The 17620-nt window shown below is 42.0% G+C and overlaps 1 protein-coding gene and 1 long non-coding RNA gene across 3 annotated transcripts in view; one reads left to right on the forward strand and one right to left on the reverse strand.

Annotated features, from left to right (window-relative positions):
- The window catches only part of LOC122993600 (armadillo repeat-containing protein 1-like), an 18106-nt gene continuing 486 nt past the window's right edge, over nt 1-17620 (forward strand). Inside the window, exons 1-7 of one of the 2 annotated variants that reach the window (XM_044367905.1) lie at nt 3-297; nt 1136-1332; nt 3551-3642; nt 4230-4419; nt 4600-4716; nt 5119-5193; nt 6052-10571. In XM_044367905.1, coding sequence (XP_044223840.1) covers nt 1168-1332; nt 3551-3642; nt 4230-4419; nt 4600-4716; nt 5119-5193; nt 6052-6243 — 831 coding nt within the window. In that variant the 5' untranslated portion in view covers nt 3-297; nt 1136-1167 and the 3' untranslated portion in view covers nt 6244-10571. Of the gene's footprint in view, nt 298-1135; nt 1333-3550; nt 3643-4229; nt 4420-4599; nt 4717-5118; nt 5194-6051; nt 10572-17620 lie in introns of those variants that run through there. The other variant, XM_044367906.1, reaches the window with a different exon arrangement.
- Nucleotides 16849-17620, reverse strand: part of LOC122993601 — a 14605-nt gene continuing 13833 nt past the window's right edge. The window contains exon 4 of the long non-coding RNA XR_006406418.1: nt 16849-16861. This is a non-coding gene — a long non-coding RNA (uncharacterized LOC122993601). The remainder of the gene's footprint in view (nt 16862-17620) is intronic.

Genomic DNA, 17620 nt, shown 5'->3' on the forward strand with positions numbered 1-17620 from the left:
TCCAATCACAAGCCGTGGTGTTGATACGTCACCGCCTTGGTCGCTTTTCAGCAGGAAGAACGGCCACGATTTATTTCCCGTCGGTGTAAACAGCTTCATAAAAGCGTTTTTTTTTTTAAATTTAATTCAGACACAGATTGACTCTGGAGTCACGTGTTTCCGCTTCAGCCGCTGCTCACTAACGTTACCGGACAGTTCGGGTTCATGTCGGGCTGACGGAGGGAGAAGCTAACCGGACAGCTAACCAGCTAACAGCAGCTGCTATCCCTGCCGCTTCGGTGCCGGTGACCGTCAGAGGTGAGCCGTGTTCGGGTTATAGCTCCTCCAGACGGAGCTGCCGGCTTCAACACAGCTGCTCTGATCCGAGACAGGCCGCCTGAGAGCCGGTCTGACCGGCTGACGGCACCGCGGCTGCTGTTTGTAGGAAGAAGTCAGTAGAAAATCTGACAATTTAACGCGAAACTGCTGACAAGAGACTGAACTCACACACACAACACTCACAAATCAATCCCTGAAAACATGCGAGGCTTTTCTGGTTAATTCGGCAAATGTCTGATCCTCCTATAACCGTTATATTATATTATAAATATATATATTATATGTACATTATATATTATATGTGTGTTATATGATGACAACAGGTGGGTCTATCATGTCAAATTACTGGATTGGATTAAAGCTGCAGCCATAAACAAATCAGTGAGTTGATTGACAGGAAAATAAATTTAAATACAATTATTTTTAAATAATCATTTTAAGGAATATGAAGTTTGGAAGCTTTTTAACACTGCAATGAATATTTCTGGATTTTGAACTGTTGATCAGACCAAATAAGACATTTTAAAGATGCCATGTTTGGTTCTTTGGTTCACTGTTTTCTTACAAGACAAAACAACGAACTGAGAAAATAACTGTCAGATGAACTGATAATCTGACATTTTAAATATTTGATGATATAATTTCCGTTGATGAAGCTTGCCGGGATGCGACAGAGCTCCACCTTGTGTTCATTATCAGTCATTTCTCTGTCAGTCAGTCAGAACCACACACATCACCTGAACCACATAAACAGACTCTGATGGAAACGATGTTGCTTCGGTGTGTTTTGAGTCGTGTTTGTCGCTGCCGTCCTCAGTTCAGTCGTGCATGGGTGAGTGAAGGGCAGCCATGATGAGCGCGGAGCCGGACGCCCTGGCCGTGGTCAACCAGCTGAGGGACCTGGCCGCAGACCCCATGAACCGCAGGGCCATCGTCCAGGACCAGGGCTGCCTGCCGGGACTCATCCTGTTCCTGGACCACCCCAACCCTCAGGTGGTCTACTCCGCCCTGCTGGTGAGCCGCTCTGCAACCGACACGTCCAACCTGCGTTTTGTAGCTACGGCAGCACATGGAGACGTACGTTAGCGTCTTCCGTCAGAAGCTGCTTCAGTCGCTCAGCTTCGTCTGAGGGCGTCTGTCAATCACAGCTGTCAATCATGACGTCACGCCTCGTTTTTATATCATCAAATAACTAATTAAAGATAAACTTGTCAGAAAAATGAGCACAAGAACAAACATCAGCCTGATAAGAACAACAGAAAACGACAGAAACCATGTTTGGTAAAAACGTATTTGATGTGTACTTTGATTTTGTCCCATCCGCTAACATGGAGGGGGCGGGACTTATGACCTATACTGCAACCAGCCACCGGGGGGCGATCCAGATGTTTGGGCTTCTCTGTAGAGGAGCAGCCATGTCGACCATCTTTAGATACAGTCTGTGGTTCAGACATGGATGTATAATAAGAGCTGGATAGGGCGCCGCCGCTCAGTCGTGCAGCCAGTTTTTCCCAGTGGTCACTCGCGGTGTTGCAGCGAAAAATCCCCCTGCGGTCCAGAAAGCGTTTTCCATGGAGGTTTTATGTTTGTGAAACTTTTCCTCGAGCCGAGAAAAGCGATTTAAAAATCCGTGACGTCATCACGATGTAATGTCTATGGGCTGAGTGGGAGCTTGTGGGCGGGGCCAGCGGGGGAAACACTACTGCGCATATTCAGTGGGGCTGCACAACCCGGAAGCTAGAAACTTTTTTTTTGGCGTATCGCCAGGGGAGCAGTTCCTACAGGACCGGTATCCAGCTCTTATAAAACATCCATGGGCTCAGACTGAACAGACTCGCCTGACATCACCTGGGGTCCGTTTCACAAAGCAGGTTTAGTGAAAACTCAGAGTCTGTTAACCCTGAAATGAGGGAAACTCTGAGTTTTCCGTTTCAAAAAGGGAGGTAACTCAAACCAGAGAAAGAGGGATAACTCTAGCCTGTTTCAGAGAGAGGGGTAACTTAAGCTCTTGGTCAGTTACCATAGCAATAGACTCTATGAACCTAACCTGGTCGGGACCAGGTTTTTCTCAATGAACCTCGAGTTTCTCTCGGTCTCCGCCCTCTTTCAGAGCCACACACTCCATTTGATTTCCTCATTCATTCAGGCAGCAGGCGAGTTTTGGCGAAGCCTAGTTCTGCCGTCTGTCATTTAAAGAAATCATTAAAAAAATCAGAGTCAGTATATTAGAAGTCCATTAGGCACAGTAACAGGCACAGTAACATTTTTCACTAACATGGCATGTCCTTTTGATAACGATCCCGTGGATGAAGGTGCAGCATTACTGCGCAGAGAATTAAATATTCGTTGAGAGATGGTTATCAGACCGCGCATAGATGTTCTAGCATTTCCAGACAATTATCTTTTTGAGCGGTACCGTTTCACGTCACAGTCCATCATCTACATACAAAACCTAATCCGTCCTTACATTTGCAACATTACTAATCGTAGTCATGCTCTCACATCCCAGCAGATATTGTGTGTTGCGCTGCGTTTCTGTCGGAGCCAGCCACTGGCCTTCCTAAATTCTGGCTTAGGGCCAGCTCCTCTGCCTCCGTTAGAGGTGGCGGTGCTGGACCACCACCCGTTTTACGGACATCTGCCTTCTTTCTGTTGGCTGAGTAGAAGTCTGTGTTAGTTTAAATAGGATTAATTATTTAACAGAACATGATGTAGATGAGAAGACATTTATGTGTGTGAAACCAGCATTATGTTGGGGATAAAACAGCTGCACAGTCAAACAGCCACTTAATATTTACTTTACATTGTAAAACATGATCAAAATGAGGTTCCCCCATGAGATTATGCCGAGGTTTTACTTTTTGTGTTGCACTTCTTTCTGAAAACATGTTGAAACTCGCCGTATGAGCGAATTAAGATTTCTAGCCCTAGTGGGGCGCAGCCCTCCGCTTCCCCGTTGCCATGGTGACTCGTTGACTCGGGGCTCCATTGATGCTGGCTAACTCCAGGTGAAACTACTCCGAGTTGATTAAACCGACTCAAATCAGCTGTTCTGGAACCAGAAACTCAGAGTTTCTTATCTCAGAGTAGATCAACTCAGAGTTTGTTGAACCTGCTTTGTGAAACGGAGCCCTGGTCAGATGACTCGTATAAAGTGTTTATGAGTCTGATTGGAGGACGACGGTGTGTCCTGTTGTCTGATTTGACTGTGATTGGTTGTTGTTGTTCCCAGGCGGTTCGTTACCTGGCAGAATGCAGATCCAACCGGGAGAAGCTGAAGGGAGAGCTGGGGATGGTGCTGAGCCTCCAGAACGTCATGCAGAAGTGAGTCGTCGTACATCAGAAAGTTTTTCATCCGTTGAGTTTGTGTTTGAAAGGCCACGTTTGTAAGTGAAAACTCATTAATTATTTTGATTATTGGTAAATCTGCCTCATTTACTAAACAGCCAGCGACTGTGTTGGAGGTTCTGTGGAGACCATCATCAGTTTTCTACTAAAGCATTTCTGCAATAACGTAAATACAACTAAAGACATTATGGGATGTGATATTTAAATGGAAACACTGAGGAGGCAGCACAGAGAGGAGATAAATTATAGTCATTAAAAAGCTGTAACAAGAAACTGGTGTAAATGTGATCCTGCAGGGAAAAAGGATGGTTTAATATCGTCCAGATGTTTATTCAGCAGAAAGTCGACCCGCCTGCTAAAGAATCAAAGGCAGCGTTATTGACAAGAACTGAGGAAAGTGGATCATTTACATGAAACATGATGCCAAACAAATGGGTGACAGACGAAGGTTGGCGGCGGCGTCCCGTCGCCTCCGATGAGAAAGTTTGTCCAAACTTTTGACCGGCGCTGCTGCTGCGGTCGATTCGTTCTGAGTGTCGTGTTGTTGTTCTGTCGTCGTTCAGGTCGACCACCCCGGGGGAGACGAAGCTCTTGGCGTCGGAGATCTACGAGCTCCTGCAGGCGTCCGGCGGCGCCGAATCGGAGCCGGCCGAAGAGGCCGTCAGCAGCCGCCGGAAAGCTCAGTTCTTCCTGGGCTCCAGCAACAAGAGGGCCAAAACCGTCATCCTGCACATCGACGGACTGGACGACTCGGTGAGCAGGAAGCCCCTGAACGATGACATCATTCATTCATTCATTCATCATCAGCTGTGAAATAACTCGAGCCAGACGTCTGGACAACAACCACACCTGCGTTTACATCCTCCAGCTGTGTCAAGTTTATAGATTATTGAAATAAAACCATAGAGACGTGTGGTTTCTCTTCCTGTTTAGAGTCGGAGGAGTCTGTGTGAGGAGGCGCTGCTGAAGATCAGAGGAGTCATCAGCTTCACCTTCCAGATGGCCGTGAAGAGATGCATCGTCCGAATCCGATCGGACCTGAAGGCCGAGGTGAGACGAGGACCCGTTTACAGCCGACGCTTCATCTTCCTCCTCCTCCTCCTCACTCTCCAGAGTTTAAACCATCAGCAGCAACAGTTCAGATTATTCTAATTATCATCTACTGTTATTAGTTTATAATTGATTAATTGTAGATTTTGTAAGTTTGACTGTTTTTCCAGCGAACGAAACCAAAAGTAGAAAAAGAAAAACTAGTAAAGTAACAGAACTGCTGAAGTTCTACATCGTCTGACTTAATTAAAATATAATGATCATCAAAATAAGATGAGAGTTATATGAGCTGTGATGGGAACTGATGTGGTAACTCAGTTTATACAGTGAAGTTATGAACTGATGAATACAGGAAGTGTCCCCGGGGTAAATAACAGGAAGTGTTGTTGTTCTTCTTCTCAGGCTCTGGCGTCTGCCATCGCGTCCACCGAGGTGATGAAGGCTCAGCAGGTGGTGAAAGGAGAAAACGGAGACGAGGTCAGTTTCAGATCTGTTGATGTCAAGTTTAAATGTAGCTGGGAAACTGAAATAGTTAGACGGTAAAGTTTGGTGCTCGAATAAAAGGATAAATAAACTGCTACAGTAACATTAATACCATCGTTTTAATAAAGTTAATCCTCCTCTAACATGAACATGGATGAAGTTTTAGAAATAATCCTTCATACCAGCAGGTGGCAGCAGAGTCACAGTGATTTACTCAGTATCTCTTCTTCATGGCAGTTAAAGAGACTGTTTACTGCATGTTTATCTCCCTGAGACTCCAATAAACAACAAACCAACTTCACTAAATCATTCAAGGAGACATTGAAGGTTTTAGGAAATCTTCTTCTCCTCTTCCTTGCTGAGAGTTAGATGTTCAGATGCTCTCATGTCTCTACATTAAAATATATAACTACAGCCAGCAGCTGGTTAGCTTAGCTTAGCACAAAGACTGGAAACAAAGGGAAACAGCTAGCCTAGCTCTGTCCAAAGGTTATAAGTCTGGTTCTTAAGTATCTGCCGGTTGAGATGAAGTCCAGTTTACAGCCTTCATCATGGTGTTACTGGTTTAATCTGAGAACAGACCAGTTTGATTCCCCTTCACTCCCAGTGGGAAAACAAACGGATCATTGATTATTGATTTCCTTCTCGGATCAATGACAGAACGGTGCTTTACTTCCTGTTTCGGAGGTCGTGTCGTTTGTGGACACACTTGTATGAATGCCTTTTATACTGAACTTTTATTTTGAAACTCCCTGTGGATCAGGTCCACTCGTTTAACGGAGCGATGTTCCCTGAGCTTCTTCTTCTCTGTACAGGAAACGTTCACAGTGTTCTTCCTGTCGCTGTCTCCAGGTTTTGATGCCGTTTGCGGAGGACGGCTCGGTGGTGGTGGAGGAGAACGTGGACCTGCCGGACTACCTGCCCGAGGACGAGAGTCCGTCCCAGGAGCCCGACAAGGCGGTGAGCCGGGTGGGATCCGGTCAGGACGGGGCCAGCTGGCTGGGGGCCGCCGCCAACTTCCTGTCCCGCTCCTTCTACTGGTGACCCCAGCGTGGGCCGCCACACCCCCCACCTCCCCCTCCTCCCTCCCCCCTCCGTTAAAACCTCCCGCCGCCCCCCCTCAGAACCAAAATCTACCAGCTGCCAAATCTCACCGCTGTCCGTCTCAGCCGGAGAGACGAGCGCTGCGACAGAACGGTGACCTCGTCACTTTAAAAAACGCTGCGATGAAAACACGCCGCTGTTACAGAGGAGAGGAGTTGATCCTTTAGACCAAACAACAGGATCTTGTGGTTTCTTGGAGAGAGAACTGCGGCGGCGTTCTCTCTGTAAACGGGTCCATCTGTTACAAACCAAATTGTCTTAACGGAGCGGCGGTTTGAACAAACACCAACAAGTTAGAAAAACAAGAGGACTGAACAGGACGCCCCTCTCCTCCTTTTACCTTCTGATTATTTATTTGACCGACAGACGACTGAGTGACGTTTCTTCTTCCTGCAGTTTGACGTGTTGTGAAAGACGAGTCAGTCAGCTGTGCCTTTTAGTTTCTCTGATCCACAGACGACTCTTAACTTCCTGCTGCTTCACCCAACGATTTAGTCTTTAAAATGTCAAAACGACGACAAACGCCAACGAGTATCATCATCATCACGCACAAACGATGTCCAAACAATCAATGACAAGAAAAGAAAATCTACTTCCTGTGACCAAACCATCAGTCTGAAAACTGAAAGGTTCAGATTTTTATTATTTTATCATCAAACCTTTTAAAAACGTTCAAATTCAGACTCATTTTCATAGTAGTATTTTGCCAGTGATGTCTGCTTCTCCACCAACGAAGAAGAGGAAGTAAACACTAACAGCTGTTATTCACAATTAATCAAATTACCGTATTGACACGAATATAAGACGATATTCAGGAAACGATGTTTGGAGAAAGTAGACGTGGACGAGATAACGAAGTGTAAAATCAGATATTATTTCTTTATTAAATGGAAACGTGACTCCTACAGAGAGTGTTGCATTCTGGGTTTGTTTGTAGCATTAATGTTGCTAAGCTAGCTAGTTTTCTTCCAGTCTTGTGAGAGTCAAGTCAGTTTCTGATTCACTAACGAGGGATTTAATGTTTCCGTGACGGAGGGATGAAGAATCTCAGGAAACGACTGTCAAAGTGTTTTAATCTGAAAAAAAGGGGCGTCGTCTTATATTCAGGACAATACGGTAATAAAAGCAAAGTTATACGAGTTTTAAACTGGCTGATGTTGATCATTAAAACACAAACAACCACAGGATCCCTGAGATCAATACGACTGATCAACATGTCGTCTGTGATCCTCGTAAACTGAATCGTGGCGTTTGTCATCGTTTTAGACATTTTTCACAGATTAAACCGTAACGGTGTCGCCTCGCTGTAACGTTACTGCATCATAGTGTTTAATGGTTTAATCAGAGAACAGACCAGTTTGATTCCCCTTCACTCCCAGTGGGAAACAACAAACAAACGGATCATTGATTATTGATTTCCTCTTCGGATCAATGACAGAACGGTGCTTTACTTTCTGTTTTTCGGAGGTCGTGTCGTTCGTGGACCCGCTCGTCGTGTTTACACCAACACACCCGTATGAATGCCTTTATACTGAACTTTTATTTTGAAAAACTCCCTGTGGATCACGTCCGCTCATCCACCGGTTGAACGGAGCGATGTTACCTGAGCTTTCTGTTACTTTTCCCTCTTCTGGTGACGTTTGACATCCGGAGGGTTGACTGGGATTCAGTTTGTGACCATTTTGCACAGTTTGATCCGAGTTTGATGTAACTGAGTAGAAATCTGAACCATGTTGGGAAAGAATCCAGATGTTTGTTGTTAAAGAGCTGCGTGAACATTTCTCTTGACAGTCAGGACAAAAAAAACTGAACTCTGAGCTTCAGACAGTTTTAACTAAAGGACTTTTTTTTTAAAAGCTTCATTCCCTCAGAGCTCATCATGGTGTTTCACATTCCCTTCTCCTCCCACGCCGCCTTCTGTTGGCTCTCGTGAACAGTGTCGGTGATTGTTTCCAAATGAAATGAAGCTTCAATTCACAGCAGATCAATAGAGAGAAAAACTCACTTTCTCAACAACACTTAAATCTTGTTTATTGAAGAGAAACAGGAAGTTTCCATGACGACCTGCTGACCAACAACATCCAACACATCATGAAGCTCTTATGTTATTGGTAGTTTTTTTTAATTAAAGACTAATTAACTCTCTTAATTTGTTAAACCATTAACAGCTTTCTGTTGATGTTTGAGTTTAAAAGCATCAGCAGTGAGTTCAGAGGTTAATCTGGTGATTCTGGGACGAGTTCAATAATATTGATTGGCTGAGATGAACCTCAGTGGGTCAATAACTGAAACTTAAAGTCTGATTTATATTCTAACTGGACTCATCAGAGTCCAGAATCCTCCAGCGTCGGTTCTTCTGGAGCGACCTGTGTGATGCTGAACTGATCAGAGGCACATTTATGAAATCCATATTGATTGATAAGGAGACATCGAGAGCGTCAACGACGACTCGATCAATCCGTCAGTCAATCGACAGAAAATTAATCGCCAACTGTTTTTGGTCTCCACATCCTGTAAAGTCAGTTTGGATGTGACTGATCATTGATTACATCTGACCGTCAGTGATAATGATGACATCACTAGTTTATAGATACATGTGATCGATTACTGGTATGGATCCTATAAACAGACACAATCTTGAGTTCAGATGTGTTTAAAGAAGAAAACAGCTGATTCAGGTGTCTCTTTGGCTCCACCCACTGAGGTTCAAATCATCCAATGAGATCGTTCCTGCATTTAACAAATGATGATATGATTATAGAGCTAAAATAAGAACCTGTGATCTCTGCATGACATGGACCCCCCCCCCCCCCCCCCCCCCCCCCCCACACACACACACACACACACACACACACACACACCTGTTGGACCAAGTTTGCCTTTTATTTTGGAAGTCCTGCAGCGTTTCCTGTGACCTTTTAATGACCTTTAATGATGTACAGATTTTTACTGTCCCGCTGTGATACTGTTGTTGTCATTCTGTGAGTTGGTCTGAATCCAGATGTTCTTCCTCCAGACCTGCAGACCGAGTCCTCCTGGACTTCAGTCGTACCCGTCACATGTTCGCCGTCACATCAAGTCTGCGACGGCGCCGGGCCGCAAGGGCTAAAACTAGAGAAGGGGTCTATCTGCGGTCTTGCAGACCTACTCAAACCCCCCCCCCCCCCCCCCCCCCCTCCCCCGATGCCTAAACCGAACCAGGCCAGTACCAACCTAGTGCAGTGTGTGTGTCGTGTAGATACTGCGAGACCTCCAGTGAGCGTTTCCATGGAGATACATTGAAATTCCCCAAAGTGTTTTTCTGAACGGCTCCTCGCGGTTCTGATGTGTGAAACAAGCAAATGTCATTAAATGTGAATATTTTACAGCCTATTATTATTATTATTGTTGTTGTTATTTATCATTAACAATAATAATAATAATAATTAGTGGCCATTGTTTTGGTCGCTCTATAGCCTCCGTATCGCGGGTCTGGACGGACCTCAGCGCTCGCAGACTCAAAGTCAAGCGAGTCTGCGAGTGTGATGAAGTTCGGACGTTTGGATTCAGCCTTTGTGTGTTTCATGTACCTGTCAGGTTGTTGCTCATAGCTCCGCCTCCACCACAGACTGTCCAATCACATTCTGAGTTAACCTGCTGTCAATCACACCTGATGTTTAGTGTGAAAACGGTATCGGCCCGAATATAACGTGAATAAAACACAGATACACACAGATAGTTTTAATGTGTTTTATTTACTGTCACGTTTTAATAAAAATATAAGAAATCAATCTAATTAAAATGCTAATGAAGTCTTATTTTGAAAACCAAACTTTGAGCTGAATTATCGCTCAGCTGACGCTTCCTGTCGGGTTTTTACAGCCACGATCTTATATTTGGGCCAATACAGTGTTTGTTTGTTTCCCAGATTTATTTTGTGCTGTGACATTATTATTATTATTATTATTATTATTATTATTATTATTATTAAAGGTATTAAAACATTTTTACAATCAATCACCTACAAACTCTTCTGCACCTGCAGGAGCTGATTTATCTGCGTTTTCTTTCTTCTACTCAGGCGACGTGTAATCATTCAGATTTATTATGAACAAAATTAGTATTATTTTCCTTTTTTTTAATTTTAATGTGATTTTATTTGAGTTCTTCACTGAAACCTGCTGACACATCATCATCATCATCATCATCATCATCATCATCAGTGTGCTGCTGTCTGTGTGTTTTTTTGTTCACAGCTGCTGGAAATAAAATCTGTGTCATGAAAGTTTTTTTATTGTGATGTTTATCTTCACAGACTCGTGTTTTTACTGTCAGATTAAAAGTCACAAAAAATTGTTGAACCATAAAATAAAAGCAGAAGAATAAACGTTAACGAAGCATATATATATATATATATATATATATATATATATATATATATATGGTGCACAATGTACAGATTCTTCTATCAGTAACTAAAGTTGCCAAATAAATGCAGTGGAGTGGAAGTATAACGTAGCAGCTTATGGAAATACTACAGTAAAGTACAAATACCTCAAAACTGGACATTATTACAGTATTTGAGTAAATGTACTGAGTTACTTTCCACCACTGTGGATCCTAACAGGCTGGTATTAACAGGATTATTTGTATTAATGTGAGCCAAACCTGCATCAACTTCCTATAATTAACATTTTACTGTTGACAGTAATTATTACATTTAACACCGTGTTTCTCTGTTGCATCACTGTGTGTATTTTATTATATTTTCACTGTTTTCATGCTTTGCGGCTCATTTTATAGTTGATGATTTATGAACTGAAACTTTCTGAATATAAAACATCAGATTAAAGCTGAAAGTCCTCAAAAAGTTCTTTTCTCTAAAATTTAAACTAGTAGGAATCACCTTTATAATCCTGGACTTTATTGTATTTAATCGAGAAAAACATAAAATGCTCATAAATGTGACCTTTAATAACAATAACTGTAGTTTATAGGGTTAAAAATATGATGATATGATGTTTATGTTATTTCATTATTTTAATTTAATCTAAATCAATCAGCTGTGGACTCTGTTTCATCTCGGTACCAGTCGACTAGCAGATTCCCAGACGGCCAGGAGACGTGTCTCCTCGCCTTCAGGGTAGATCTCCTCCAGGGAACTGAAGGTCAACAGGTCACGCACATCTGTGTACCACCTGCAGCAGGTGGGTCAGTGGAACACTCTAATCAAACCCATAAAAACATGATACAGAAACTAACTGAAACAGTATGTCCGAGAGGTTCCTCATATGGCCCGGAGGCCCGCAGGAATGCTGGATCTGGACAAAGAAGTCTGGGAACTACAGCCATGTCCCCACGGATCCAGAACAACTGGTCTTCTTCACCCCAGAAAGCGCTGCTGCCCTTCAGGAGTGGAAGAAGGAGAAAATAAACATTTTGACAAAAACCAAACAGAAATGGTTTCAATCAGTCACAATATGAAGCTCTAATGTCAAAACATCAAACAAACATGTGTGTGTGTGTGTATGTATGTGTGTGTGTGTGTGTGTGTGTGTGTGTGTGTGTGTGTGTATGTGTGTGTGTGTGTGTATGTGTGTGTGTGTGTATGTGTGTGTGTGTGTGTGTGTGTGTGTCTGTGTGTGTGTGTGTGTGTGTGTGTGTGTGTGTGTGTCTGTGTGTGTGTGTGTGTGTGTGTGTGTGTGTGTGTGTGTTCTCCCCTATTTGAATTACGGAATTTGCTTTGATGTGATGTGATGATGCATAATAATAAACATGGTACAAGGACAAAAACAGGCTGCGAGTACTGCAAAATACAAGAATCATAAGTGACAAATTAACAACAGAAGGTATAAAAAAGTGCTATAAGAATTAATATGAATTGTCTGTTTTTCTTTGGGAATGTACAAAAGATTCACAGTATGGAGTATAAGGACATGTGCAATATATAATATGTGCAAGATGTGCGTTAATGTAACGCATAAGTCATTTGGTGTCAGTGGGGGTCAGGATAGCAGTCAGTTATGCTGCATATTTCATCCACATCACCATGACAACCCACAGCATCATCAGGACAACATCATCACATGTTCTTCAAAGTGTCAAAGAATCAAAATCTGTGAATATTTTTAAAAAGACATCTGAACTTTTGGACTCTTGGTCAAACAGAACAAGATGTTTCACTGTTTTCTGATGTTTATAGACCAAAAGATTAAACATTTAGTTGAGAAAATAATAATAATAATAATATAATTGTGAGTTGTAGTTGTAGTTTATATGTTTGATAATATTCACTGATCAATAAGTTGTATTGTCTGAGGAATCAGAGCACACAGAGACCTTCACTGGTAGATGATCCACAGCTCTCATAAATGGAAACAGTGTTTGAGTGAAAGTGTGTGTGAAGGTGTGTATGTGTGTGTTAGTATCAGTCCAGACTCACTCTGATCCTCTGGAGCTGCTTCTTCACTGGGAGATCAGTGGGTGGAAGTGATGGTGAGACTGATCTGTATCCATCAATATAGAACCATATTGTCCATAATCCAGACCGTAAGTGTCCTTTCCTCTGGTCAGACTCTGATAACACACCCAGTTCCCCAGTCTTTACTGTCTCCAACCTCGACATCCCAGCTGTGAGTCCCTGAGTCAAAGCCCTCAGAGCCCAGAACAGAGATGTAGTCTCTAATCCTCTCTGGATTATCAGGAAGCTGCTGTTTCTCAACTCGTCTCAGACTGGTCAGATCTTCAGACAGGATGAGTTGTGGATTTGCAGTGTTTGGATCCAGAATGACAGGAGTGTAGGAGACCATCTCCTTCATGTTGTTCCAGATGTTGAAGGTCAGGTTGCCCAGGTGTTTGGCCTGGTCTATCAGAGCTCCTGAGAGCAGCTGTGGATCATCCAGCAGGGGGCAGCGCTGGACTCTTTCCACTGCAGCCTTGTAGTTCTGCAGGAATGAGACGTCTTCAGCTCTCAGCTCCTCCTCTGTGGCTCTGACTGTGTGTGAAAGAGCTGCTATCTCTCTGCTCAGAGCCTCCATCTTCTCCTTCATCATCTGACTCTTCTGCTCTTCTTCCTCCCTCAGAGCAGCCATCCTGACCTCCTCTTCCTCTTCTAGAAACTGGTGAAGCTTCTTAAACTGCTCCTCGATCTGCCTCTCTGTGCGTCGGGCCTGGACCTTCATGTGTTCTGCTGTTTGATTGAACTTCACTTTAACTTCTTCACAAACCTTTAACTTCTTCTTTAAAAGCTCCAGAGTTTCCTCAAGTTTCTTCTTGTGTTGTCGTGCAGCTTCATCGATGGGTTTGAATCTGTGGTTGGTGTGTTTTTCTGAATCTCTGCAGACGAGACACACTGGCTGCTGATGGTCCAGACAGAAGAGTTTGAGTTTCTCAGAGTGCAGACTGCAGAGAGCCTCAGAGCCTGCTGAAGCTCTCTGATCTCTGTCCTGCAGGAAGCTCTCACACAGGTTCTTTAACGCCAAGTTACAGGGTGGTTCCATCTTTGAAGTTTTTCTCTCACAAACTGGACACTGTTGGATTGGTTTCTCTCTCCACCAGCTCTGCAGACAGACTTTACAGAGGCTGTGGCTACATGACAGGAGGACAGGATGTTTAAAGATGTCATGGCAGACAGGACAGCAGAGATCCTTCTCTGATCTGGAAGCCATTTTTGTCTCTGAGTCCAGCTGAAAACAAACCACTCAAACAGCAAGACAGTCACACCTTGTTCCCAGAGAGTTTCTTTCACTCCGAGTCTTTGCTCTTGTGAAACTCTTGTTCAGTGTGTGAAGTCAGTAGCAGGTTGAGGTGGTAGTACCCCAGTATTCCAGTATTCCAGTATCCCAGTGCGTCTCCTCTCAGTGAAGCAGAATAATAACATCTGTTTCCTGGTTTATCTCAGGTAAATCAGTAAGGGGCGGGGCTTCATTCCAAACTGATTATCATCGTTTAAGAACAGATATAAGTCTGATCCCTGTACCGCGTACTACTTGTGTCCTTGTTTTGAGTATGAACTCATTCACCTACAATATTTGTTTTAAATAATCTCAGCGTGCAAACAGACTCACTTGGTTTTTAAAACCAAAAGAAAAATAGGTAAATGAAAAAACTGAATATTTTGGGATCAACTATGTGGTGGGATGGTTTTGGTATTAACATGCATTCTGGATTAGGAAAAACATGTTAATCTGCATTTAATATTATTGGTTTTAATAATTAATAACTATCTCTGAAAGCAAAATTCTGGGAAAACTAATGGCAAGCAGACATTCATGTAAAACTATTGAACAATTTATTTAAAAAATGAAATATACAAAGTAGTGTGCTGGTAAGTAATGAAGTCAAAATAACAGTAAAGGTTGATTCAGTTTGTCCAGCCTGTTATATATATACAGACAAGGTGACAAATTAAAGGAAAAACTGGTAAAAGTCTGGATTTTTAGGAGATTTTAAACTCAAAGTACAGGGAAAGTTAATTGAAGATCATCTTCAAGGAAACTGGATATTATATAGATGCTACAGGTCAGGTTTTCAAGCTGGTAGAAACTAATGAGTTACAGGTAAACAAAATCATCAGCTCCTTATAAAGCTTTAAATATAGAGATGCTTTCCAATTTGACACCATGTTTGTCAAATCACACAAAGGTATTTTAACTCCCCCTATTGCTCATTTAATTAACTTGTCTTTTAAACACAGCTCCTTTCCTGATGACTGGAAACGTGCCGTTGTCACGCCTGTTTTTAAATCTGGAGACCGCCTTGAAGCCAGTAACTACAGACCAATAAGTATACTGCCAGTACTCTCAAAGGTTGCTGAGAAAGTTGTCATTAAACAACTGACAACATTTCTTAATACAAACAATTTTGGTCTACATTGTATGCAATTTGGCTTTAGAGCAAATCATTCCACTGAAACTGCTACCTTGCACCTAATAGAGCAAATTAAATCAAGACTTGACAAAGGAGGAGTAGTTGCTGCTGTATTTTTAGATCTGCATAAAGCATTCGACACAGTCAATCATGATGTTTTAATATCAAAACTCTCTAAATGTAACTTCTCATCTAGAGCACTGGCATGGATGTCTTCATATTTATCTAATAGGAGACAATGTGTTAAAGTTGGTGACACACTGTCCAGTAACATGAAGTGCACAATGGGTGTTCCACAAGGGTCAGTGTTAGGTCCCCTATTATTTAGTCTATATATTAATGATCCCCCTCAACAGTGTCATGATGCAGAACTACAAATGTATGCAGATGACACCGTTGTGTACACACATGCAAAAACAGCTGAGTTAGCTGCTGCTAAGCTAATGATTGTATTGGAAAGGATCACACATTGGCTTGATCAATCATGTCTGAGTCTAAATGTAAACAAGACAAAGGGTATGTTTTTCTCTAAGACTATGATACAACCTCCTAACACTGATATTCTCATCAAAGGTGAAAAGAAGGACATAGTTACTGATAAAGTACAACTTAATAAATAATGGCAAGCAGACATTCAAGTAAAACTATTGTACAATTTATTTAAAAAATGAAATATACAAAGTAGTGTGCTGGTAAGTAATGAAGTAAAAATAACAGTAAAGGTTGATTCAGTTTGTCCAGCCTATTATATATATACAGACAAGGTGACGAATTAAAGGAAAAACTGGTAAAAGTCTGGATTTTTAGGAGACAACTTAGCAAATTTTAGACATATTAGAAACTGTCTCTCTTTGGACGCTGCAGATATTTATGCAGCTGTGATTCTTTCCCAGATGTCTTATTGCATCACATGTTGGAGGCAGGCTGGAGAAACAGCCATAAAACCTCTTGAGTCCTTATACAAACAAACTCTTAAAAACTGCCAATGCATTTCCATCACTGTAGGGTTCGGGAGAAATACAATTTACTGAGCTTTGAGAAATTTAAATTATTCTCGAATTTGTGCCTAGTTTATAAATGTTAAATGGTTTGGCCTCCTCCACTATGTGACTTTGTGTTCACTCGCTCAGTAAGTTCTATTAGATCCTCCAGAATATCCTCTACACAAGATTGTACCATTTAATCACACTGCATTTGGACAATCAGCTTTCTCTGTGAAAGCCACAACTCAGTGGAACGTCCTACCTGATGATATGAAGAACTGTAGTTCAATCAATACATTCAAGGCCAAATTAAAAAAATCTACTAATATCTACTCAGCTCTGTAACCACTGACTACATTTTATCTCATGGTCTTCTCATGAAGCAAATAATCTGGCTTTTAATTTGACAAGTTTACATTATTAATTTCTAGTTGACATTGTGGGTGTATGTGATGTCTTATTGTGTGTAGCTTTGTATTTTGTATTATGTGTCCTGTGTGTTTTTGCTTTGTACTGTCTGTTATCGTGCTGCTGCGTATTTTAAGGGACTGAAGCTAACTCTGGTACAGTACATCAAATGGGAAATAAATACATTATAAATTATGTTGAATGTTACACCTTGAATTAAATGTACGGTGCTACTTTATGTGACACAAAGCACTTAATGCAGTTTGTGCAACGGTCTGGATGTTCTGTATGTGTGAATACAGCTGCAGGTGAAGCAACATCTAACATCATATCAAACGCTGCAGCTACCTGCAGCAGGTGAGTTCTGTTCATTGTTTGTTACAGCTGCACTTATGTAACTAATGTCAATATGGACAAAACCAGACACACTTTACTAGTCAGTTATGAACATACATAACTCATCCTGTACATCTGCAATGTTTTATCCATTTGTCCACAAATGGATGTTATTGAATCTATGTTTATTATGTCAATACTTTGGCCAAACCTTTAATCATTTTCTAACCTTCACAGTAACAGAAAGTCATGGAAACTGCATCTTACACACACACACACACACACGTTTCATTTCTTTTATTTGCATTCATTCATTCATTTTTAAAGTAATATCACCACCTACCGGACCTTTTAACCCTTTCATGCATGAATTATGATAACCTCAGTCAGTGTTTTTATTTCTCTTTATTTGAACTTCATTTTTTTTAAACACGCATTTATCAAGGAGTTTGTCCAACTTAGCGGACAGATGATTCATTGTCATTTTCTCCCAACATAAAATCAATACTTGGAAGTTTTAACAATTGTATTACTCCTTAGTTGTTACTTGATGTTACAAAATTTTATTTACCTGTAAGGGTCTGTTACTATAGAAGGATCAGCAAGATGTTCCTGAGCTGTGGAGCATTTCCGGCCGGCAGGCGGCCATCTTGGTTTTGAGAAATTTGTGTTGCGCTTACAAAGGCCGGCCAGTGGATGGCAGCGTATGGGACGACACACTAGAGTCCACTGTGTTGGCTGAT

Source organism: Thunnus albacares, chromosome 12 (assembly GCF_914725855.1).
Source record: "Thunnus albacares chromosome 12, fThuAlb1.1, whole genome shotgun sequence".
Classification (NCBI taxonomy): domain Eukaryota; kingdom Metazoa; phylum Chordata; class Actinopteri; order Scombriformes; family Scombridae; genus Thunnus; species Thunnus albacares.